The sequence below is a fragment of the Paroedura picta genome, chromosome 13 (genome assembly GCF_049243985.1).
Source record: "Paroedura picta isolate Pp20150507F chromosome 13, Ppicta_v3.0, whole genome shotgun sequence".
In the NCBI taxonomy this organism is placed as follows: domain Eukaryota; kingdom Metazoa; phylum Chordata; class Lepidosauria; order Squamata; family Gekkonidae; genus Paroedura; species Paroedura picta.
Window position 1 is genome coordinate 10,487,933 of NC_135381.1, and position 25,959 is coordinate 10,513,891.

Below are 25,959 nucleotides of genomic sequence, written 5' to 3' on the forward strand. Positions count from 1 at the left end.
GACGTCGAGATGCGCTGATGTCAGTGGACTTTCTCAGCTGATGCTAATTAAACTGTTGTTTAAAAGGTTCCTCCATGTCAGGCCTGAGAAAGTAGAGCCCCATGTGTGCTTGCACAGAATACCACTCACTGAACAGCAGTTACAACTAAGCGCAACCTTATTGCTTGCAGAAGGAGAAAGCTGCCAGCCGGCTCCAGCCCGCTGCTCTGCAGCACCACCACGACAGGTGGCCAGAATCCGGTATTACATCCTACTACTCTTTCCCATACAACCGACAGAGTGCCTCTTCTAGGACAGGCTGGATACGACACACATGTGGATCATCTAAAAAAAAACAAAGGACGCATGCTCCTTTCTTGCCTCAGGGCTGTTTTTACTTGTACGGAAACTCAGTCGACATTAATTGACAGGAGCTCACACAAATGACTAAGGTTACTTTGAACCAGACGACAGTTCCCTGGCTGAGTCAGGCATTCAGAGCAGGTTCCAAAGCTGAGCTTTGACTCAAATTAAGCCCTGGCTTTTTGGCATGCACATGTATTTAGGTCAAGGGCTCAGAGCTTATCAGCCAGCCCAGCAATAATGAAAAATCTGGCTTTAGGAAATACTAACCGAGGCAATCCGATGCCTGCCTTCAGTGCTCTTCTCCTCCTCTGCCTGTTTACAGATCTCCCTAGGGGATAAATTTAAGGCTGTCCCCCAAACATCATCCCCCTGTTGCTAAGCCAACTGTCTGCTCTCAGCTGGAGTGAACACGGCAAGCCGTTTCTGTTCTTGGGCATGTTTAGAGCCTGGGAAGATCTACAAAGCGGGGAGAGAAGGAGCCTTTAAGCAAGAACTGCACTTGCAGTTCCCCCCTAAATTTTCCCGAAACTGACCAATGGCATGAACATCCATTGTCCACGATGATATATAAATTGGTCTTTTGGGGGGTTTCTCAGTTCAGTTCTGCCTCTTGTCCCACCATGCTGATCTCGCTCTTTTCCGCTGCTCCAGACAGATGAACGCTCTATCTCGATCTACTCTGCAAGGCTGTTGTGTGGTTGGCCAGACAAGCTACTTGCTCTGCCGCAACCCCTGTGAATGGGTCGTTCGCCCCCCAAAGGGGTCCCGACCCCCCAGGTTGAGAACCAGTGCTTGAGATGTTCCGAGCTGTCGTCTCGACCGCGTGATGCTTTTGATTGCCCTTTTCTGCACGTCTTCCCGCTTTTCCTTCCTGGCCCGTTGGCATCCCCCCTCCCCCTTTTCTTTATGTGTCCCTTTCAGATCACAAGACTGCAGGCGGGGCTCGTTCTTTCTCACCGAGCCCGTCATACCTCTCCTAGATTTTGAGGCGCTTGAGCGATAATCATCATTCTTCATTTGTGTCTCTCCATTTTCCCAGGCTGTGACAGATGGCGCAGAGGGATGGTGCCTTTCTTACGCCTTTCTGTTTCTCCTCCACCCCTCCTGACTGCATGGAAGGCCAGAGGGGGACGGCGAACCAGGGAGCATGGCAGGAACAAAGAAAACGCTCCTTGGCTCAGACCTCTGGGACCGCCGCGGCGTCCGCGGAGCAGGAGGAGCACCGTGCTCAATCCAGTGGGCCTTGAAGGGTCCTGCATGTCGAATGGAGGGCAGGTTGGAACATTGGCAGCGGATGCTTAATTGCTTCCCGTGGGGTCGCCTTCTGCCTGCCCGCCTGACTGCAAACCATCTAGGGGTACTTTACGGGAGGCATTGAACCCTCAGGCTCCTCCCACCAGTTCCGGTCCCTCGTTAGACCAATCAATGAGGAGCCTCAGAATTTCCTTGGACCCAACTGGCCCCCCTCAGAAGCTGCTGTGTTCTCTCTCTCCCTCCCCCTCTCCCCCTCTTTCTCTTTGAGGTTTTCTTTCATTCTTTTGAAGACAAATGTTGCTCAACCATCTGCCACATTGCCTGCCTGATGGCAGAGGAGGGCATTTCAGCTGTTTCCATCCTAAGCAGGTTTCTCTGGGAGCAGAGCCCTAAGCTGAGCTTTCGGGGGGCTCACGTGCCATCAGAGAAGGTTTCCTGTCGCGCCCCCCCCCCCCCCTTCTCCTTCATGCTCCACTCTACATCGACAGCTTCTGATTCTTTTGGTGCCTGGTATTTGGTGCCTGTTGTTCTTCCTGCTGCTTATCTCTCAGTTCTACAAGCCAACCACAACGCTCGCCATCCTGTCCCTGCCTCCACCCTGCCCCACCTGTATGGCTGTATCGCTATCAGGAGCCACTTGTGAATGGGTAAATAGCTGGTCTCCCACGTACATCCTTGTACATTCGACAGTGCCGTGCCAGAGATGCCAGAGATGACAGGACAGGCCCCCGACATGCACAGAGTCATTTTGTGTGTTTTGAAACACCTAATCCATGTTACTGTAGGCACATTTATTTCTCTGGGATTCTTGACCAGCTGACACCTGCTGCAGTTTTGCAGGAACCCTTCCCAGGAGACTTTTTGCAAAACTGACTTAATGCTCTTGGCGAGGCAATTGCAAAAGTTGTGTGTGTGTGTGTGTGTGCATTGCCATCTCTAGGTCCCCAATTCCTCCAACGAGGGGAAGGAAAGTATTGCCCACTCCCAGAAGTCATTGCTCTCCCGACTGATCTAGGGCCTGACCTAAGTTGCCTACCAAGAAAAGGGATTTTTCAGTGCTTCGTTGCCTTTGGGTCAGGGCTGCTGACCTGTTGACTCTCAGGCCTAGCTCTCCCTGGGAACTGCATCGGGACTCAGCTGTGTTTTAGTGTCCTCTTAGGGGCCATTCAAGAGCCTCTTGTGGCGCAGAGTGGTAAGGCAGCCGTCTGAAAGCTTTGCCCATAAGGCTGGGAGTTCAATCCCAGCAGCCGGCTCAAGGTCGACTCAGCCTTCCATCCTTCCGAGGTCGGTAAAATGAGGACCCAGCTTGCTGGGGGGTAAACGGTCATGACTGGGGAAGGCACTGGCAAACCACCCCGTATTGAGTCTGCCATGAAAACGCTAGAGGGCGTCACCCCAAGGGTCAGACATGACTCGGTGCTTGCACAGGGGATACCTTTACCTTTACCTTTAGGGGCCATTCAGAAGAGATGCCAGGGAGTGGCTATCCTCATGTCTTTCACTTTATGTAAAAGCAGCCATGAGGAACACCTGAGCCAGGACCCATGGTGCTAGGGGGATATGTGGTCTGCTCCCTGAAGGTCACATGAGGGCGAAAGGCTCCAGCCAAGCTTGACATCTCATGTACAGGATGCTTCACAGGGTGGTAGTTGCAGGTATACAACGGAGCAGGAGAGAACAGCACCATCAGCCACTTTGGGGACCCCACTGGGTCAAAAAGCATGCTATAAGGATCTCAACCAGCCATTTTCAACCTTTTGGCCACGGAGGAACCCCTGAAAAAAATTTTCAGACTTCGAGGAATCCCGGAAGTGACATCAGCTGGCCACGCCTCCCTGCCACACACACCAGGAAGCGATGTCACCGGCCACATTAACAAGCAGTCTCAAGGAGGACTGAGGGAGAGAGAAAGACAGGAGGGCTTAAGGTGCTTAAAGTGAGAGTAGGGCTTAAGATGAGAGTAGATGTGCAGCCTCCACTCCCTCCCAGAAGCAGAAACCACAGGAGAGCTCAATGGAAGATGTTGGTTCCCTTGCTTGTATCTGAGTCCATTAAATCAGGAGGAGAAAGGCCATGGACCCCCTCCACAGCTCCCACAGAACCCTGGTTGGGCATCCATAATCTAAACCAGGGGTAGCCAAACTGCAGCCCTCCAGATGTCCATAGACTACAACTGGCAGGGGCTCATGGGAATTGTAGTCCATGGACATCTGGAGGGCTGTAATTTGACTACCCCTGATCTAAACAAATGGAACATTCCTTGGCATCTTTACAATGTAAACGGCTGTGTGGGAAATTTGCAAGGACAGTGCATTCTGTAGAGACTTGAAAGCACCAGGAAGCATAGCAGTGATGTGTGACTCTTGGTGGTGGTGATTGTTTGCTGTCTTGAAGGGGGGCAGCTTTCTGCTGAAGGATTTTAGAGGAGGAGAGAACTGGCAGGCAGCAGGGTTGAAGCATCCGAGGGTGGCCGAAAGCCAGGCACTCCAGGGGTCTCAGCAGGGTGCTCAAGCAGGTTGCAGCACTTGAGGGTAATTGAGAATCATGCATCACCCTGGTCATCCTTGACACAACCTCGGAGGTTTTGTCTCATCACTCTCAGCCACTTGATAAGCGCAGGGAAAAATCAGGGGCAAAACCTCCGCTAGGCATGGAAGTAAGCGCACAGGTAGATTTTCCCTCCTTAAAAAAGAACCACCTGGTTGACATTCCAGCAAAAAGAAAGGGGAAAGATGGCCTTAAAATAAGGTCTCTCTCTTCTCTCCCTTCCTGCCCTTCAAACCCCTCGTTGTCAAAATCATAGAATCACAGAATCATAGAGTTGGAAGGGGCCATGCAGGCCATCTAGTCCAACCCCCTGCTCAATGCAGGATCCTAAAGCATCCAAAGCATCTAAAGCATCCTAAAGCATCTAAAAATGGCAAACATAAAAACAGAACGAGTGTAGGTAAAGCTCAAGGAGAGAGAGCAGAGTTTCGCGCTAGATGATGTGTTTTGAATCTCATTCTGGAAAGTGCCAAAGAGACAAACTGGCTGGGCCCATTCTGCACACACTAGATAATGTGCTATCAATGCACTTTTGAAGTAGATGTTCCTGTTCTGCACAGGAAAATCCCGCTGCAAAAGCACACTGAAAGTGCATTATCCAGTGCGGAATTCAGTGTGATTTAAAAAGACACGAAAAGGGAATCTTTCATTTTCATATGGATTACGAGCATGTGATAAGAAGGACATCAGTAATAAAGTCTTCCTTCTTTTCTACTGAAGTTAATCCAGTTTTTATCCCAGTGACCTAAAGATGGTCTAAGGCAGCCTTTCTCTACTTTTTTTACTATGGAGAAACCCCTGAAACATTCTTCAGGCTTTGAGAAATCCCAGAAGGGGTGCGATCATACAAAATAAGGTCGGGAAGCATAACTGTACATGTCCACCTGGAGCCTCTCACCTTCCCACCCCCTCCAGGCCCATCATTGGCCATTTTTGGGGGGCCCATTAGGTCTATAGAGAGAGTCAAAATACCCCAAATCAGTCCACACATACCTCCTAAGCTTCCCCCACTTTTTGAAAGCCTTTCTCAGAATGTCACAACAAAAACAGCACCCTTAAGAACAACAAAGATATATTCAAGGCATGAGCTTTCAAGGGCACGCACTCTTTGTCTGATTAATGAACAACTGTGGAGATACAAGGTGTCTCAAAGTGGTACACAGTCGCCTTCCCTTTCCTCTCCCTACAACAGGCAGCCTGTGAGGCTGAGAGAGCCCTGATACTGCTGCCCAGTCAGAACAGCTCTAGCAGGACTATGGCTGGCCCAAGGTCACCCAGCTGGCTGCATGTGGGGGAGCGGGGAATCAAGCCCGGATCGCCAGATTAGAAGTCCGCACTCCAGTTGATTCCACTGCAGAATGACTCTGACTGAAATTCCCCCCCCCCCGATATCTAGCTGTTCCCATTCTACACATAGTTTAAACCTGTCCAGTGGCCAGCCAATCACCTTCTGCCCCCCCCCACCCCTGACCACCCCCTCCTCCCTCCACTTCCCTCTGAGGCTCGGAGGCTGCAGATCCCTGCCGCATGAGAGCTGCCCCTGCCAGTGAGTTCCCTAAGAACTGCCTGCAGCCTTTCCAGGTCCTGGGGGTAGAGGGAGGCCATCTGCAGAGTTCTTCCACCCCACCCCAATCTAGCACCTGTTGTATTCCTGAATGCAACGAGCTTGGCCCCTAATTTGGAAATAAATTCCTGGGATGTGGTTTTCAGTTTGAGAACAAGCTCTGTCTTGTTTTTCCTCTTTGAACTGTTGATGTGATGCTACCTGAGCTTCCCCCTCCTGCCACCATAAATATAAGCTGACTTATTAGAGTTGTGCTTTCCTTCCACTCCCCAGCCATCCCACCCACTACTGCCAGATTTCTCTCCTCTGGATTCAGGACTCTTGAAAGCTCGGGGGGGGGGTTATTTCTTAAGGAAGGCCGGTTTGCTCTGGTCAGGGCTGGAGCCTTAGACTCACTGTGGGGGGGGGTGTTTTATTTATCTGTTTATCCATTCTTCTAAAAACCCGATTCCACTGGGAGGCCATTAGCCAAGTCCTGCTTGCTCAGAACTGGCCACACCTCGGCAGCTCGAGTTTAATGGCTCTTAGAGGCATAATTAAAAAGCCCAACAAGTTTGGTCAGAAAATGAGTCTGGCTCGGCATCCAGCCAGCACATTGGGCAGACGCCGCATTTCAGACCGTGGTGGGGGAGCCGGAAGACGCCAGAAGTGTGCAGACACTCTGAAGGCTTGCAGGGAGTTTGGGAAGAAGTGCGCACCCATATGTCAGTGGCTGGCCTGGGCCCCGATTTGAAGATCGACCCTTCTTCCCATTCTCACGCTCTGTTGACACAAAGATGCAAGCACCTGCGTCTTCCAAAGCGAGGGTAGAAAGAAGAGGGCGTCCAAGGGGTGTATGTGTGTGTCTCCTGACATGCCTTGCAGAGATTAGTACATTTGCAGGAAACTGGAAGGGTTTGCTACTTCTAGATTGCAACCCATTTATTTTTCAAAGCAATTTATATTCAGGAGGCAGATTTGGGGGAAGGGGCAGCCGGCTGGCAGAGGAGTTCGCCCGGCTTCCATCCGCAGCCTATGCAGGTTACGGGCAAACTAGGCTATGGATCCCAGTGGCGCTTTTGGTTCTGCAAGGGTAGCAGCTTCCTCCGGGTGACCGGCTTGACGAGGTGTGTCAGCACCACATGGCTGCAAGCAGGGCTCTCTATAATTAGCACAGAATATAATCCCTGTTTTGCCCATAAAGGGCCTGGGAAACGATGGGGTTGCATCGTTTTTTGCACGGACTGTCAGGGTGCTTCGCAAAATAGAGATATCCAACACACATATCCAAACAAAATTTGAGTCCACCGGCAACTTCAAGACCAACAAAGATTTATTCCCGAATGGCTGGGAATTAATTATTTTTAATAAAGGTAAAGGTAAAGGTATCCCTCTGTGCAAGCACCGAGTCATGTCTGACCCTTGGGGTGACGCCCTCTAGCGTTTTCATGGCAGACTCAATACGGGGTGGTTTGCCAGTGCCTTCCCCAGTCATTACCGTTTACCCCCCAGCAAGCTGGGTACTCATTTTACCGACCTCGGAAGGATGGAAGGCTGAGTCAACCTTGAGCCGGCTGCTGGGATCGAACTCCCAGCCTCATGGGCAGAGCTTTCAGACTGCATGTCTGCTGCCTTACCACTCTGCACCACAAGAGGCTCTATTTTTAATCATTTTAAATATGTTTTTTAAATTTGCTAAACAGTTACCGAGTGAACTGCCCCCCTGCTCCCCAAATGATCAATGGTGAGCCTGGAGGGGGTGGGAAGGGGCCAGGGGATGGGGCCCGGGTGGGTGTGTACACAGCTCTGCTTCCCAACCATATTTTGTCTGATCGTGCCGTTTCTGGGGTTTCTCAAAGCCTGAAGAATGTTTCAAGGGTTTCCCAATGGTTAAAAAAAATAAATTGAGGGGTAGTCAACCTGTGGTCCTCCAGATGTCCATGGACTACAATTCCCATGAGCCCCTGCCAGCACTAGCAGGGGCTCATGGGGATTGTAGTCCATGGACATCTGGAGGACCACAGGTTGACTACTCCTGCTGTAGAGGATCCCACACTGACATAAAAAGTACAGATAAATAAGTGAAAAGGCAGCTTTATTTTGCTTGCCTTTTCCCCTTTGCCAGCAATACTTTTGGGTCCACAGATAAACACTACCACGATGAGGAATGCTTGAACCGATTTTAATATGAAGACTAATTCTGAGGACCTGTATAGCACTTTCCTGCCATGTCCTAGAACGAAGGTCATGTGCTACTTAGGTGAGTGCATGTTATATGCAGGGGAACATCTATAAAATGTAAATTCCTTTGCTGCACCTTCCAAAGGAACTGTTTTCCCCATGGGGCAAAACATGCTAAAACAGGCGTTTGCATGTTCCCTCGTGGAACAATCGTATGCCTTGCAATGAAATAGCACATTATCTTAACGGTGCTCTTTCTCAACCCTTTTTCTCTGGAGCCTCTGCAATGCTGGGAAGTTCCAAAAGAAACTGATTGGGATATTTTGGATCAAGGGAGGTGGGATAAAGAGACCCAGGAGGTTCAACTGTTGCAGAACAGAAGGGGTGGAAGAGCTGCCCTCCGCTAAGGGCGAATCCTGCTTTGTGATGTTATTGATGCCGATGTATTATTGGCATCACATGTTCTTATTTTTGAAAGTCTTTGTGATTAAAACCACGTCTCTCATTTTTCCCCCTCTCTCTCCTCTCCCTGATCTTTCTTGTTGACGTCCCGGCTCCTCCTCAACGCCCAGCTTTTTATCTCTAGATTTTATCCGGTTTAAAAATAACCAGTCCTTCAATGTGGAAAATATAGAGGGAAATCACCACAATACCATCTAATAGGAGATCCGAGGGAGCGAGGGAGGTCATCCGGTAGCTCAGATTTATTGGCGAGCTCCATGGAGACGTGGGTTTATTTACAGATCCGCCCTGGTAGCTTTAGATCTTCTCTTCCCACCCTCCCTTTTCTCTCTCTTTCTCTCCATTTCAGAGAGTTCTGTCTGACTTTTCCCCATTAATGGTAAGGCCCTTTCCTATGAATAGTAGACAGACAGAAGAAGAGTTGATACTTATATACCGCTTTTCTCTACCCGAAGGAGTCTCAAAGCAGCTTCCAATCGCCTTCCCATTCCTCTCCCCACAACAGACACCCTGTGAGGTGGGTGAGGCTGAGAGAGCCCTGATATTACTGAAGAAGAAGAAGAGCTGGTTCTTATAGGCCGCTTTTCTCTACCCAAAGAGGCCACCTACAAACAAGGTAGATACCCAGAAAGAAAAACACCATTAAATGGCCCAACAATGACACGCTTGCTCCAGGAGGCACAGGAAGCTGAGAGGAGTTGAGCATTAGTTAAAGGGGAGGCCAGCCTGAAGGGAAGTAAATCTGGCCGCTCACTTCTCCAAGAACCTGCAGGGTACTGGAGGAAGAGTTCTCCCAACTGTTCTTTGCCTCCGTATCTTGAGTCTTCATGGGCCTCCAGTGAGGCTCGCCAGCTCCAGGTTGGGAAACCCCTGGAGATTTGGGGAGCTGCACCTGAGGAGGGTGAGGTCTGGGGAGGCAAGGGACTTGAGTGGGATATAATGCTGTAGAGCCCACCTTCCAAGGCAGCCATGTTCTTCAGAGGAACTGACCTCTGCCAGCTGGAAATCCATTGTAATCCTAAGAGATTTCCCGCCACCATGTAGAGGTTGACAACCCGGCCTCCAACTTGTGCAATTCTAATACAGAAATTAGTTTAGACAAGGGGATGGCCAGACTGTGGCACTCCAGATGACCATGGACTACAATTCCCATGAGCCCCTGCCAGCACTAGCAGGGGCTTGTGGGAATTGTAGTCCATGGTCATCTGGTCTAGCGTCAGCCGTCTAACGGGGGAGGAATTCTTAGTTTGTCAGTCGGCGACAGAGGAAGCAAATGCTCTCCGCAACCCAGTTTATTTTGTTGCAGCTGCTGACAGGGAACTTAAATGCCCCATTGGAACGGCAAGCTTGGCTTAGACGCAGATGTTCCACCTGCTCCCACTGCATGCCCTTAATTCCCATTAATGTTAATGGCTGCTGCAGGCAGGCAGACGGCATGCGGTCTACCCCCCAGAGACCGCTCCAGGGCGCTGGGCCATTCCACTCTCGTGAAGAGCTCGTGGAATGGAACTTGGGTGGGCTCCCTCTTGCAATTTCAGTGCCCCTCCCGTGCCACACATCCCCCACTGCACGGACAGGGAAGGGATAGTATACGCTAGCGAACAACGGATGGTATCAACCTTCACATGGCCCAGGTATTGATTCCAACCCCCCCCCCCCCCATTACCTGAATGGCATCCCGTCATGGAAGACAGGCCCCTAAAGCACAGGGCTCAAGATTCAGGCATTTCAGTTGTTGTTATTTTTAAGGAAGGAAAGGCGTGTTTGAGGCAGGTTTCTAGTCCTCAAGATTGTATGGGGGAGGGTAGACACATCCTGAAATAGACTGGTACTTTTGGCTCAAGCTTAGAAGACCAGAGGGTGTAAGTATGAAGTGGGCAGGGGTATGTATGTGTGCGTGTGTGAGAGAGAGATACAGATCTAGTGCTAACCCTTTTATTTCGTGCTCTTTTGGCCCCTACTTTCGTGCTCTTTTGGCCCCTCCCCCCCACCGGCCATCCTGCATTTCATCCCAGCTGGACACGACCAAGTGAGCTCCAACTAACTAATGCTTATTGCCACCCTAAGCTGATTTGGTTTTTGAATGGCACAGGTCTCCCGGTTGTTCGTGCTGCAGTTGGCAGGCATGGTTCCCCACCCGCCTAGTGTGAATTGGGGCATGAAGGCAGAGGAGGGTCTGCAGATTTCTTTCTAAGACAAGACCGTGAGTTTTCTGAAATTCAGAGTTTTGCTTTTCCCAGAAAGAGATTGGCTTGCTAATGTTCATGTGGAGGGAGGGGCGATCGACCAGATCTGCCAGGACTCTGTGCAGAACTGCAGGAACCTATGCCTCATTGACCACCTGTATGTGACCATTCTAAACATGGCGTGAGCTGTTTTTCAGTGGGTTCTTTTGTTCTGTTCTGAAACGACTATGCTGAGATTTGGGGTACCGTCCTCTGTTTTGATTTCATTTTCTGTAAAAAAACAAAAACAAAAAAGATACACGGTAATAGCCTTCTGTACATAAGGTAATAGAGATGCACATCTGTACGTATGTATATGGTAACATGCATACGTATATGCCAAATTTCAGATCTTGTACAGGTGTTCGTTTCAGTTTTTTTTTTCCACTTCAAACAGCCTGCTTTTGTTTCCTCTGTGTTGGTTTCTGACTGGCGGAGCGAGCTGCGGCAGAAATTTCGGACACAACTCATGCGGGAAGCTCCCCTGCGTAAGCCCCACCGTCGCGCATGGAGAGTACAAAGCATTTTTAGGCTGCTCCCATTTCATTTGTTGTAAAGCTTGAATGAGGTCCTTAAAACGTGCCATAAAACCAAATTTAAAATAAGCTGGAGAAGTACAGGAAATTTCACCTCCTGGTGGGTAAGCAGCTAACCAGCATCCAGCCAGCCCAGGCAAAGGCCTGGCTAATGGTCACATTTCTACACGCTGGTAGAATGAATACAGAGTCAACCCTCAGAAGGCAGGGAGTTCCAAAGGATCTTCACCAATCTGGGGGGAGGCGAGGACAGAGAAGGAAGCCGTTTTCCATGAAGTTTGTGCGGGGGAACGTGTGGTTGGATTGTGTCTTTAAAATTAAGAAAAAAACACAAAACCCTAGAGATTTCATTTTTTAAAAAAGTATAAATATCTGTATATGAAATATAAATATATATATTTTGTGGTGGTCGTTGCAGAATTCTCATTATGGGGGGGGGCAGACACAAGAAACAACTTTGATTCTCGCGCGAAACCCCCACAAATGCTCTAGACTTGGGGAGGGGGGGGAAACCTTGACACAATGGTTCGTCTCACGGATTGTAAATTTTGTACAGTACCATTTATAAAGTTTTCTACACTCAAGGAAAAGTATTTATAATTTCTGCTGTTTGACTGGGGGTGTGAGTTGCCGTGAACTGCAAAAATGGGTAGCTCCTCTTTTTTTTGGGGGGGGGGGTGTTGTTCCTTGTGCTTTGTGTGGTGTTTGGTGAGGTAAATTATGTATGAATTATTTATGCCAATAAAGACTTTGAAAATTATGTCTTTTCGCTCTTGTCGCAGTTCTGGCAGATGCTCTGTTGTTGTGCATAAGAAGGATCCCGAGGCGTCTCACCGTAGGGCATGATGGGCCAAGGTCACTTTCCCGAAAGCATTTCAAACAGGCGAGGTAGAAAAGAAGAGAGCTGGAGATTTTGTGCCCTACTTTTTACTACACGAAATGGTCTCAAAGTGACTTACAATCTCCATCCCTTCCTCTCCTCACAACAGAACCCCGTGGGAGGTAGGTGAGGCTGAGAGAGCTCTGAGAGAACAGTGTAAGGCCCAAGGTCACCCAGCACACTGCCGGTGGAGGAGGACTGGGGAATCAAAATCAGATTAGAGTCTGCTGCTTTGAATCATTCACCAAGATGGCTTCTCACCAAGCTGGAAGAAGAGGCCGTTGTCAGGAGGAGCAGGGTAGATAAATGTAAAAAGGGAAGCTATCAAAGTTGGGGTGATCTTGATGGTCTCATCCCTTTCTAATTAGCTTCTCCCTCGAGCGAATCAGTCCTGTGATTTGTATTCACAGTGAATTTTCCCCACGTGAGGTACACCTTTTCCAAATCTTATGTGTCTGGCCATATAGAAACATAAATCCGTTCCATTATATATTTCTAGTAAGGTTGGGTGGAGCCAGTGGGCGGAGCCAATGAGCAGCAGAAAGCGCCTGGTAAATATTTGGTGCGCGAAGCTTACGGCATCAGGATGTGCAATCAGTCGAATATTTGTTTTTCGTAATCCCCTTTCAAAACACCCGGTTTATTAAACAAAGTACCCATTACTAAACCTCGGATTAAAAGCATTTAAATGTATGGGCAGTAGATTCAAGGCACGTGATGTGTTCGTGGTTCCAGAATGTGGTTGAAAGGCACCTTGTCCGAGTTAAGCGAGTCTAGATCTCACCGACATCTGGGCAAGAGACCTCATGGGAACATCGGATGGGCTTCCTGGAGTTCGGTAGTGTAAGTGAAGTAGGATAACCAAATAGTCCATGGCACCTGATGCTGCAAGTTACTGCCATAACCCCCTGCTTAGGTGGTATTCAGAAGGACTAGACCAGCCTTTCTCAACTTTTTTACCCTTGAGAAACCCCTGAAACATTCTTCAGGCTTCGAGAAACCCCAGAAGTGGCACAAGCATGCAGAATAGGGCTGGAAAGCAGAGCTGTGGACCCGCCCAACCCGGGGTCCCTCCCCTTCCTAACTCTTCCTCGCTCATCGCTGGCTATTTTGGGAGGGGTAGGTGTGTCGACATGATCATATATGGTCATATCACTTTCTAAGTGTTTAACAAATTTAAAAATATATTAAAAAATAATCAAATCCCATCCATTCAGGAAACCCTTCCAGGATAGTCAAGAAACCCCAGGGCTTCATGCAACCCTGGTTGAGAAAGCCTGCCCTAGACAAATTCATGGAGGAAGGATGGATCAGGCCCTGAAAGTGAAATGGAACCTCCAGGTTCAGAGGTAGTATAGCTCTGAAAAACGATTGATGGACAAGACGGGAAGGATAGTCCTCTTTAGGGGTTGTCTCAGAGTCCTTGTAGGAAACAGGCGACGAAATCTGATGGGCCTGTGGGCTGATCCAGTTGTGCTGGCCAGATTAAACATTTGATCGCTGGTGTTGAGCCAGCACATTCCTTGCTCAAATATCCTTTTGGTTGACAGCTCCATGCAGCCCTCTCAAGTATGCGTTCCCAGCGGTTCTGATTTCCATTGCAAAAAAATTTTGCTCACTTCTTTTTTTACGGGATTTTCCCATAACTGCCCATGCCCCCCGCCTTCTAATCTTCTGGCCCAACTCACCTGATGTTAAAAATATCACTTATTTATTGAGCTGTCTCAAGACAGCCAATGGGGGCAGGGGCCGTGTGGGCTGTCTGTCGCTCGAATATTCCAGCCTCCGATTTGGCAGCCTGTCTCCCAAAGCCAAGAGTGTTCATGGAGCGTACTCAACTGGGGTGCAAGGGCATTGATTCTCACTCTGTGGGTTGGGAACTCCCACCCATCCTAGAAATCCTTCCAGGACCATCAAGAAAGAAGAAGAGTTGGTTCTTATATGCCGCTTTCCTCTACCTGAAGGAGTCTCAAAGTGGCTTCCAGTCGCCTTCCCTTTCCTCTCCCCACAACAGACACCCTGTGAGGTGGGTGAGGCTGAGAGAGCCCTCAGATTACTGCTTGGTCAGAACAGCTTTATCACTGTTGTGGTAAGCCCAATGTCACCCAGCTGGCTGCCAGTGGGGGAGCGGGGAATCAAACCCAGCTCGCCAGATTAGAAGTCTGCGTTCCTAACCACCCCAAGTTGAGAAAGCCTGATCTGACCAGACTGGATGTCCATCCAAGGCCTCTGGGGATAGGAATGCTCTTCAGTCCAGGGTGGGTTGGGACCCATCAGGATTTGGCCTCAGCCCTGCGGAGAAGTTACGGCTCATGACGCAGCCTGCAACAGCCACAACTGTTTAATGCAAAAGTTCTCTGCTGACAAGAGCAATTTCTCCTCGGCGCTGGATTCCTTTTCCACACTTTACGCTTCTTGCGGTAAATGCTGTAATTAACCTGCACTTCCAGAATGAACAAAAAGCATTGAGTAGTAATCAGAGAAATCTCCGTTTCTCCATCCCCTTAGGAATTATCGCTACAGTTCTTGGGCAAGGCACACTTACTCAGCAGCTCTGATTCCTGCCTCTGAAAAAACACTCCGTGAGAAGTTAGAGAAACTAAGTGAAAGAACAAAACTCAGGGCAATGACAAGGGGCACTTGGCCTAAATGCCGAAGAGACGTCGGCGGTCGGAGAGAACAGTGACAATGCTGAGCTAGAGAGAATCATCCTCTAAATAAGTTCTGGATCCCTTGAGGGGGGGAGGAGTTGCATGCTTTGCACGATGGATGCAGAAGGTTTGATCTCATGCTGCTTCAGTGCAACAATCGCAGCTTGGGTGACAGGAAGATGATGGGAAGTAGAGGAAGGCAGCACAACAAGGTGCCCTGGCAATGACTCGGGAAGGCAGAGATTTGGCAGAAGGTGAGGCAAGAACAGCCATGATGCCCTTAGTCACTACTTTTTTTCAGCTTTTTGACCATGGAGAAACCCCTGGAATGCTTTTCAGGCTTTGAGGCGCCCCGGACGTGTTGACATGCCCCTTCTGAGAAGCCAGCATGGGAGTCAGATGCGGGAGCCAGCCAATCAATCCTCTGCCATTTCCATTGTGGAGAAAGAGACTAGACCTGTAGAGCAATAAGGGAAGGGGGCTCTGGTGATGTCCGTGATCATCTGAACTTCTCGTTAAGGCCATGTAACCTCTGGGGAGCTCTTGTGTAACCCGACCCCAAAGTGGCGATCGGCATTTTCTTCCATGCCCAGGGAAATGCCAATCGCCACTTTGTGATTAGGAGGTGAATTTCCTCCAGGCCAGACTGGCCAGAGATTCTTGAGATTATTACATTTGTGTGCTTTATATGCAGCAATTTGCCAGTTCCATCCCTAGCATTCCGAGTTAAAGTATCTGAAGTGGCCATTCGGACAGAATACCTTTACTCCCACCTGAGAGTCACTTCCAGACAATCCTGCAGCAGGTGGCCCAGAGGTTTTGAATGTGGGAATGGCGAGCCACAAGGAAGAGGCAGGATATAAGTTTTTAAAAATAGATGAGTACCTAAATAACAGGGGTGACTTGGCATCATGTGGCCTGTGTCCCCCTCCCGCTTCTTATCCCCGGGAGTGCTGAGAGACAGCCTGAATGACAAACACATTAATGGGCGGCATTTAAAAACAATCAGATTAGTTCTCCTAATCATAACCGTGAAAATGACATTTTAAATATCAAAACACAAATCCCTACCCCTGGGCAACGGCTCTTGCGGAACACACTGTGCTAAGTCCTACTGAGTTCTCCCTCTGGAAAAGAAGGTGCAGTGAACTCCCCACATCCCCTGGCCTACCCTGATGATTACACAAGGAAAAATGGACGAAGGGAGAGCCGTGCTGATCCAATTGCCGGCTCGTGGCTGCTTCTTGTAAGGCTGAGCCCTGAGCAGCCTCCCTCAAGGGCAGGTTCCTCTGCAATCTTCGACCCGACTGCACGGTGAGTTAGAGAGGAGGACGGGAAAAAAAGAAAAAAACTCATTTTCTCAGGTCTCTCTTGTTCTGCCACAAAAGAAATGACGCCATCTCAGTTCCCTCTCACTAGACGGGTCGCCTTTATTGGCACCCAACGGTCCCCTCTCCCTTTGTGAATGAGCTGCTAGGCGATAATAATAATTCATCCTGATCATTTGGACAGGAACAGGAGGGATAGACGTGGCAAAGGTGTCACGTTAATGAAAATCTCAGGCTGGCCAGGCAGATAATTTCATTGCTGGTCTCATTTATAGAACTCTATTTCACACCATGTGCAGACGTCTCGCATACCCCCAGTCGGCTGAACTTGCCAGTTCAAGGTATTGGTATTGACCCTTAAGGTTATATGCTGCCTGGGTCCCACATACCTGAAACACAGCTTGGTTGTTTATGCTCCCCACAGCTCTGCGGGTATGAATTTACTGGTGATCCTGGGCCCCTGGGATGTCCACCTGGCCTCGACTGGGGCAAGGGCCTTCTCAGTCCTGGCCCAACCTGGTGAAACGAGCTCCCAGAAGAGCTGAGGGCCCTGACAGAGTTGTCAACTTTCCACAGGGCCTGCAAGACGGAGCTCTTCCGCCAGGCGTATGGTTGAGGCCAGGGTGGAGTCCTGGTGTTTCCATTGAAGGATTCCCATCTATGCCTATTAGATCTGGCTCCTTGCTCCAAGCGGAAGAAGGCTTGGCCCTCTGGCTGAACGGGGGGAGGGGGGTACTAGAGAAGGTTGAGTAAAAGGTCGCTGTCTATTTTGTCTGTTTTGTCTATTTTTTGTAAGGGGTGTTTTATGGGATTTTGTTGTATTTTTTTTTTACTATATTTATCTTGTGTGAACCACCGCAAGTGGAGCACATTGCTAAAGCACAGTACAAAAGAACCTTCCAGCATTTGCGTGCGCTGACCCACTGAGATTACTCTTTTGCAGTGTTTTATCGATACCTGCATATGTAGGGGAGAAATGTATGTGAACCAAAAGCTGTGACAAAACAGGCATGCTCCGTCTCTGGATTTGAGAAATGCACTCAATCAAAGTGGAATTGAGGAAGACCGAGACACAGGGCAGGGGGAAATTCCAGAACCACTGGCAATGAGGAAACAGGGACAGCCACACATCCTTAAAAGCAGCCAGATGGTACCTTGAAATTCCATTTGTGTGTCCAGTGGTGGCTTCAGTGAATGCTCCCCAGCTGCTGAGAGATTGTCACATAATGCTCAAGCCACTTCGAGCCTATTGCTGCTTAGTTTTCAAAAGTAAGATGAGTTTGAAAAGGAAGCAGAATTCTTGAATCCTTGCACGGAAGAAAAGCACATTTTTTATTATTATTATTATTTAATTTTTTAGACCGCCCTTCTCCAAATAGGTGTCAGGGCGGTTTACAACATAAAGAGTTAAAACACAATAAAATCCCCATAAAAACCCCAATTAACATCAGCAACAAGTTACATATAACATATAAGTGGCGGTGGTCACAATTCTGATCTTAGTTACCAGACTTCCCCCCAAGTTCAGCCTGGTGGGGAGAATAATATTCAGAAGAGGGTGGCACCAATGCAATACATTATGCACAGACTGATGCCACACAAGAGGCAATCCCTCCCCTGATGAATGTTGCAGGGTCAAACCAGATCCCTCCCCGCACCCAATGAGCCCGACCATCCACTGGTCTTTGCCGCCAAGTTCTGTGGACTTTGCAGCATTTCCCAGGGAAACAGAGCAATCTTTTCTCTTCGCTCTTTCCACAATCCTGCATATTTCAAAAGGCCATTAATAAACCATGAAAGGAGGCTGCTCACACCTCACACTGGCTCTGCCCGGTGCTTTTCATCTTCAAAGCCTTCAAGGCGGCATTAACAAATGAACGCGCTCAGCCCTCCGTGAGCAGGCCCAAGGTTGCAAGGAACCGCCTCCTTTGTGCAGGTGGGGGGAAGCCAAGGCATTCGGAGGAAGGTGGAAAAGATTGGCCCAGTGGTGATGTCGTGGTCAGAATGTCTGACTAGGAGCTGGAAGACCCAGGCTGGAATCCCTGCTCCGCTAGGGAATCTGGCTTAGTAGATTTGGGCCTGCCGCTCATTCAGTTTAACCCAGCCTTTCCCAACCTTTTGGCCATGGAGGAGTAATGGGTGTAAACTATGTGTAGAACGAAAGCGGCTAGATATCAGGAAAAGAATTTTCACAGAGTAGTTCAGCAGTGGAATAGGCTGCCTAAGGAGGTGGTGAGCTCCCCCTCACTGGCAGTCTTCAAGCAAAGGTTGGATACACACTTTTCTTGGATGCTTTAGGATGCTTTGGGCTGATCCTGCTTTGAGCAGGGGGTTGGACTAGATGGCCTGTATGGCCCCTTCCAACTCTATGATTCTATGATTCTATGATTCTATGATTCTATGACACTTCCAACTCTATGATTCTATGCTTACTCAAAAGTGGCAACCCGCATAGGTATTTCTCTTTTCCTGCCTGCCCTTTCGACGAGGATATTGCTTTCGGTTTGTTCTCAGCTTGGGGCCGGCCACGTTGTTCTGCAAAACTCAACTTGGTGCCTTCCCATAGCAAGGGATCAGGAGGGAGATAAGGAGCTCTGACCCAGATTGGGAACCGAGTGGTCCAGTGGCTAATCTGGCTATTACTGGAGCAAGGCCGTCCCTTAAAGGGATTGTTGCTAAGAACGCCTCTTAAATGCACTAGGGATAATCCGACTTTTCAGGAACTATCCAGCACATTAGAGGATAATGCATTAGCCTATCAAACACAGACAGTATGGCTGCCAGACGGGATGCTCATGTCATACAAAAATCTTCTGTAAGGTTAGGAGAGCAGCCTTGGGTGGACTGCCGTGGGAGACGGATTGTCTCATATGTTCCTCATGCTGCCATGTAGCTGCCACTGGTGTGTGCAAAATCTTTTCACATACCTTTCACATATGTTAAACATTCCAGGATCTGCGTGAGCAGTGGGGCGTTCCTGCAGTCAAGGGGAGTGTCCTCATGATGCGTCCAGTCAACACATGATTCAATGGAGGTCCAGTGTATTAACCACACACACACACATACATACACCTCTATTTAAACGGGAAAATGTGAATGGAACATCCTGTAGCCAGTATAGGAAGGGGTGGAGTCAGGTTCTGTCCCACTGAATTTTTAAAAATTGTGATATGACCTTGACCTGCCCTCCCAATCCCAAAATGGCCAATGATGGGCCTGGAGGGGATCGGAAGGGGTCGGAGTCCAGGCAGCTGTGCACACAGCTCTGCTTCACAAACATATTTTGCATGATGGTGTCGCTTCTGGGGTTTCTCAAAGCCTGAGGAATGTTTCAGGGGTTTCTCAATGGTAAAAAAAGTTGACAATGGCTGTTCTAGAGAAATGAAACACAGGGTAAAACAAATCTACGGACCAGTAGTGGAACAGAGTAAGGAAAATTGCTCATGCTTGCCCCAAAGGCAGGGAGTACAGTTGCTTTGTATTCTTTAAGATTAAGCAAAACTTCTTAAAGGGTTGGTGAGAGGGGAGTTGTAAATTATTTGACAATAAATCTGCAAGTAATTAAAGTGCTCCAAAATTTTCCCCTCCTTTACGCAGTAACAGGCTAGCCACCCTGGAATTCTTGCCTTGGTCATTTTTCTGTTCTTCCTTGAGGGAAATGGAGAGCTTGACAATTTGGAGTCATGCTTGAAAGGTCTTCACCCTAATTTGTTTGTGTTTGGGTACATATTAGGCGTTTGTGATCCGGAGGTGTGACTCGGTTTGTGATCTGTCTTATGTTTTTGGTGTTGATTTATGTGCTTCCTGTCGTGCAGATAGCTTGCGGCTAATGCAATAATAAAGGAAAGCCCGGATTTGCATTACGGATCGATTTAAGCGCAAAGCAATTAAAGCATCAAGCGTGAAAACATTGGGAGCCTCTGTTCAGACGCCGCAAACAAAACTTTTGTTTGAGAACAAGCTGGGAGAACCTTGAGCACGTGCATGTCTTTCCCCCGTCACTTGCAGGCTCTGCTGATAAGCAAAACTTGACTGTTAGATATTGGACCACAATTGTTATGATGCCTAAGGCTGGATTAAAAAAAAAATCTTACAAAGTAGGATTCTAAATTACAGTTTAAGCCTGGTCTAGACTCCAGGCTTGTTAAAGGACAAGCAAGGGAGCCTAAAACCTAAATGTTTGTATTGCAAGCTTGGAAAGAGACTGGGTTACCAAGTCCCCCCTAACTACGAACAGGGGGTAGTGGGGTAGGGTTCCCAGATCCAGGTTGGGAGACTCCTGGAGATTTGGGGATGGAGATTAGGTAGAACCAGAACCTCAGTGGGGGACAATGTCATACAGTTCAGCCTCTGAGAGACTGCCTCTCTATCTAAACCGTACAAAGAACACTCCGTTCTTTGAATACCAACCAGTTCATGGTCCCTGGCCTCAAAGAGGTATGTTTGGCCTCAACCAGGAGCAGGACATTTTCTGCCCTGGCCCCTACCGGGCGGAACAAGCTCCCAGAACACATCTGAGCCCTGTCGGAACTAGCATAGGCTTGAAAAACGAAGCTCTTCCGACAGGCCTTTGGTTGGGGCCAAAGCTAAAGAACGTCTACCTGTTCCAAAGTCCCAGCCATCCATGTATTAGTTGATTTTGACGTTTCCACCTCGGCCTTCTTTCCTGCCCCGATGGCATCTCGCAACGGAAGTGCCCGACAGTAATCCGGCAAAGAAAAGGACTGCAAGCCAGCAGAACAAGATAATTCGTAAGCTTAATGCACAAGACGGGATGGCAGAAATCTCATCCGTTTAACACCCAAAAGCCCTCGTTGAAAAGGACTGTTTCAGCGGCCCTCGGAACCTGAGTGAGGAAGCCGCTGGGTGAGTCTCACTTGGCAGGGGGTCCCAGAATCACATCATGTCCAAAGTGCTCGTCAGATCCGGAGTTCTCCTGGCACAGAGCGACGAAGCGCAGGAGTGTCAGTAGAAACAAGAGCCAGGGGTGATGAGCAGAGCTGAATGAACAGCTTCACGTTCTAAGGCGTGTTTGTTACACACAACAACTGCCTCTCTTCACTGCCTGCCTGTGAGATGCCTCCCACCAGTTCACTCGCTTGTGCACTCCGAGCCATGTGCGCTAGACACATGCCCTTTCCCAACACGGCTGGGCCCTGCATGTGACAGAGAGCAGCACTGCCATGTGCCTTCACCCGGTGGTGCGAAGCAGCTTGTGCAGCTGAAATGTGGGTGGTGGGAAGGTTCATGAGCAGGTGAGCTGGGGGGGGGGGGAGAGAGCATGCTAGTTGGTGGCAGGGAAGGCGCATGGGGGCCAGGAAGCTTCTCCAAAGTAGGGAAGAACAAATAAAGTGGTATGATGTCACTTTGGGGGGGAAGCCAGAAGTGACATCACTCCACTCTAGGAATCACTGGGAAATTGATGGTAAAACCATGGAGTTCCCGGCCATTCCTAGAGAGGTGTAACTTCACTTCCAGGTTCCCTCTTGCCAGTTTGCGCTGGCTGACAACCCTAAGAAAAGGAAATGATGTAAAATACATGTAAAACCGTCTGATGCTTAGCTCCCTCCCTCCCTCTTTTCTTTCTTTCTTTCTTTCTTTCTTTCTTTCTTTCTTTCTTTCTTTCTTTCTTTCTTTCTTTCTTTCTTTCTTTCCTCATATTTACATACCGAGGCTCAGGGCAGTTTACACAGAACGTGAAAAAAAAACATGGAACAAGTACAACATAACATAGTAACAACATTGAATTCAAGAATCCAGACAGCAAAATACCTTCTTCCAAAATTTCTTTATTGGCATACTGGAGGGGAAGAATAAATCCCTGCCTGCCCAGCTGTACCCACGCACCTGCACCAACCTAACACAAACCTGTCATCCTGAGAGACACCTGAGGTCTCTGCTCCATTTGTGATTTAAAGCAGTCTTTTTCCGTGCAGAAGGGGCACCGTGATTGACAGGTTGTGCTCCCGGGCTCCACGGGTATTTCCCAGCAACGCAGCAGCGGGGAGCTCAGAAGGGCTGGTTTTAATTGCCAACTTTTCTTTCCCAGGGTGGCTTGCTCAAGCCCGTCCCAAGGCCCAGCAGAAGGCCTCCCTTGGGCTGCACGGCCCGGTCATAGCGGTGCTAATTGGAGGCGTAGAAATAGAAGGCGAGAGGCGATCCGAGCTGCAACGGGGGGTCTTTTCTGCGTCTCCAGCTTTAGGCAGAGCCCCTCCCTGCTCCCCCGCCTCTCATGGCTCAGCAGATTCTCTTTCTGCGGTGGCTATTTTTAAGTTGCCCTTGTAGGCTTGAGCTATTGCCAACTGGTCTTTTCAGCCTTTTCACGGAGGGGGAGGGAAGGGATGGCTGGCAGAGGGGAGAGCAACCTTTGCTGGAAGAGGCCTGTTTGGAAATTTCGTTTAGTAGCACGCAATCTCCCTTGAGCCCCAGGCAGGCGGAGCGAAATTTGGTAAGCACACTCGGGGCGTCATTCCATAGTTCAAATTCAGACATCAGGTCAGCCTCCCATCCCTCCCCTGTGTCGGTTTTCAGAGGGAGGGTGGATGGGCAGGGCGTTATATATCGTCGTGCAGGGTCTGACTTGGAAAGCTGAGAGAACAAGAATGCAAAAGGCTACTTGCATCGCGGCACGGTGATATTTTTATGTGCTTCCGATTTCCCCACGAAAACATTTCCTAGAGGAAATGAGAACTTTTAGAGCAGGGAGTGGCCAGACCGTGGCATGCTGGCAGGGGCTCATTGGAATTGTGGTTCATGGACACCCCTGTTTTAGAGCTTCGTGTAAGAACTTACAGAAAGGAAAGGCCTACTTGACTTAGCTAGACTGGTGGCTCATCCAGCCCAGCTTCCTTTTCTCACAGTAGCCAACCCTGGAAGGCCAACAAACAGAGTACGGTGGCCAAGGGTGTTGTCTTTTAGTATTAATTCATATGTCTTCTGCCTCAGGGTTAGGGATGCATATAATCAATCCAGCTGACAAGCTAAAGCTTATTACAATTTTTGGCTTGTTCCTGGTTTGTGAGATGATGTTTGTGAAATGAAGAGCGACAACGAACTTCCACAAAGGTTGATGCAGTTAGAGGCAGCTTGTGAAGAGCGGAAAGTAGGGATATAAGTGGTTCTGAGCCGTTTCTGCTGTTCACAACAAAATGCTGAGCAGCAGAAAGCAGGGGGTTAAATGGCTGAGAGCCACTTAAACCCTCCTTTCTGCTCCTTGCCACCCAGCTGTTTGGTTTAAATGCCTCGGAGCCATTTAAATCTTTGCTTCCTGCTCCCCCCAAAAAGTCGCAGGGAGCAGAAAGCAAGGATTTAAATTTATACCACGCTTCCCACTACCCAAAGGAGTCCCCAAGCAGCATACAATCATCGCTTCCTCTCCTGAGGGAGCTGTATGAGAACAGCCCCAAGAGAATTGTGACTGGCCCAAGATCAGCCAGCCAGCTGCCTCTGGAGGAGAGGTGGGGAATCCAGCCTGGTCTGCTGCTCTTCAACCACTACACCATGCTGTCTCTAAAAGCCAACAGGATTTCCAGCATATAAGCATTTGAGAGTTAATGCTCTTGTATTCATATAAATGTGTCATTCTGTCCTCCAACCAGGCTTTCTTCACACCCTCTCGCTCCCCCCAGCTGATGGGGGGAGATATCTCCTCCCCTTTGCAGTTGGGATCAAGAGCTATCAATGGACACCGTCCCCTAGAAATAAGCCCTCCCACCAGGAAACAGCCACAACCATTAAAGAACACAGACATGCTCTTTGTCAAAGGCAAAACCATCACAGGACCAGTTAAGTCATCGGAATAGAATCACAGAACGCTAAGAGTCAAGCGATAAATGACAGTGCGGATTTGTGATTTAAGCTTTTGTAAGGTTTAAGGTTTTGTAATGTTCTTGCAAACAACCGCGTGAGGCATATTGAATGGGACTGTGCCACTGAGGAAGAAGGGGTTAATTTTAGGCCCCTGCCATTTTGGCCCAGTTGAAACTGTGTGCTACCAGGGATGATTTAGAAGGGAGGATATTTTTATGTTGATGATATATTTATTTATATTATATTTATATGCCGCCCTCCCATTTGGCTCAGGGCAGTTTACATTAAGAACTTTCATACTACAATGCAATGCAAGAAACATCTCAACTTAGATATAGAGTAACATCTTTAACAATAGGAACTTTTATCGGAGAACCCAGTTCACAATTTAACATTCAACAATCGGCAACGCAGCTTTTCTGCACTCAGGAGCACGGCGGTGCGCCAAGAACCGTCTTGTCCCTTCACTTGCGCATTTCTATGTGCCTTTCCATTTGTGGCTTAATTCAAGTGGGTAGCCGTGTTGGTCTGAAGCAGCACAACAAAACAAAATCGGAGTCCAGTGGCACCTTTAAGACCAACAAAGATTTATTCAAGGCGTTCTTGCACTCGAAAGCTCATGCCTTGAATAAATCCTTGGTCTTAAAGGTGCCACTGGATTCTGATTTTGTTTCATTTGTGGCTTGCAACCTTCAGAGCTCCTGGGCCAAATGACTTAAGGACAGAGATCCATGCCCCGCATGGCCATATTCCCTCTGCCATGGCCTTGCGGTGGCTCTCCTTGGGTGGCACTTTCTCCTACGTCAGCCTCAACACCTCTGTTTACTCAGTGGCTGCAGCATCTCATCTTTCTTTCTGTCAGCCGACCCCAGCTGGCCTGAGCTCAGCTAGAAATCCCTCCGTGTGACACAGTCTGGCTGAGTCCCCCTCGCTGGCTTTTGCCGTGTGATTGGCTGTCTGGTGCCAGCTGCTTTCTCCTTGTCAAGGGACATGGGTCTGGATCAACTGATTAAGCGGCTCAGGTTCCACTGACCCGTGCGGCATCCAGGAGGGTGGCTGCTGCTGACCAGGCCCAGACTCTGAGACTAACTTGTCAAGTTATGGAGAAAGCGAGGAGGGAAGGGGAGATGGGGAAATCTCCCCTCCTTCCCTCCTCCTCCTCGACCTCCTCCTCCTCCTCCTCTCTCTTTTTCAAATCTCTTGTTCTACCACAACCCTATAGCTTATGCATTCGACTGGGAGTAATTCTGCAGCTCACAGAGAACCACTTTCCAAATGACCATTAAGTGAAAGAGACACAGGGCATTTCTGCACATCAGTTTAAAAAGCGTTATGCGAGCGGAATGGCAAAGCTCTAGATTTTTTCACGCTTCTGATCCCCTCCTCACCTTTGAGACATTTAAAAACTAATATCGTCTCTGATTTTTTTTTGGAGGGGGGACTTTCGAGAGGCATGCTTTGTTTTACAACTTTATTTCTGGCATCGCCTGCATGCTTGTCCACCTATTTGTTGCTCCAGGTTAGCCATTTTAAAAACGAAATTCCCGTCCCTGGGAGAGGGAAGCGGGTGCGAGGGTGGGACAAGTCAGTTGCCTTTAGCGCATTTGAACCTGCATACCTTCCCCTTGCTGGTTGCTCTCTGGTAACTCATGCTAAATAGGTTGATAAATCCACTTTATGTGATTCCCCAACTTGCGCTTTAAAATGGAAGATGTAGCCAGCCAGTTACAGCCCAGACGCTGGATGTTGGCAATGTCATATGGAGGGGCCAGAATTTAACTATTGCGTAAGGTAAGCATTTCACTACATTTAACGGGTGCGGAAATGCCCACATTTTTTCCCTGGCATGTGTCCTGACACAGCTTCCTCGTTCTTCTGGTGGGTGGTGGTTCAAGTCCGGAACTGCCAGATTAAATCTGGTAGGAATTGTCCATCCTCCTCTCCCCAGAATTCTGGCCCTGAGGTTTGCGTTCTGCTCCCCGGTCAGCCTTCCTATTGTCTTGAGAAGAAAGCATGAGGAGGAAATCTTTGGAATGGACAAAACTGGTAGAAGGGAAAGATGGACCCTTTCTATGTCTTCCCTCAACTCATTTGTGTGCAGTGGTGGTGGTGGTGGTGGTGGTGGGGAGGCGTTCCCAGCAGCAAACAAAGCAGCTGTTAGACAAGGCGCCAATGAATGTGTTTGACTTGCCTAATCA

At 48.9% G+C, this 25,959-nt stretch overlaps 1 protein-coding gene across 1 annotated transcript in view; it reads left to right on the forward strand.

Moving 5' to 3' along the window:
- KSR2 (kinase suppressor of ras 2) overlaps positions 1-6,808 on the forward strand; it is a 177,237-nt gene extending 170,429 nt beyond the window's left edge. Inside the window, exon 20 of the mRNA XM_077307487.1 lies at positions 1,385-6,808. Coding sequence (XP_077163602.1) covers positions 1,385-1,391 — 7 coding nt within the window. The 3' untranslated portion in view covers positions 1,392-6,808. The remainder of the gene's footprint in view (positions 1-1,384) is intronic.
- The last annotated feature ends 19,151 nt before the right edge of the window (positions 6,809-25,959 follow it).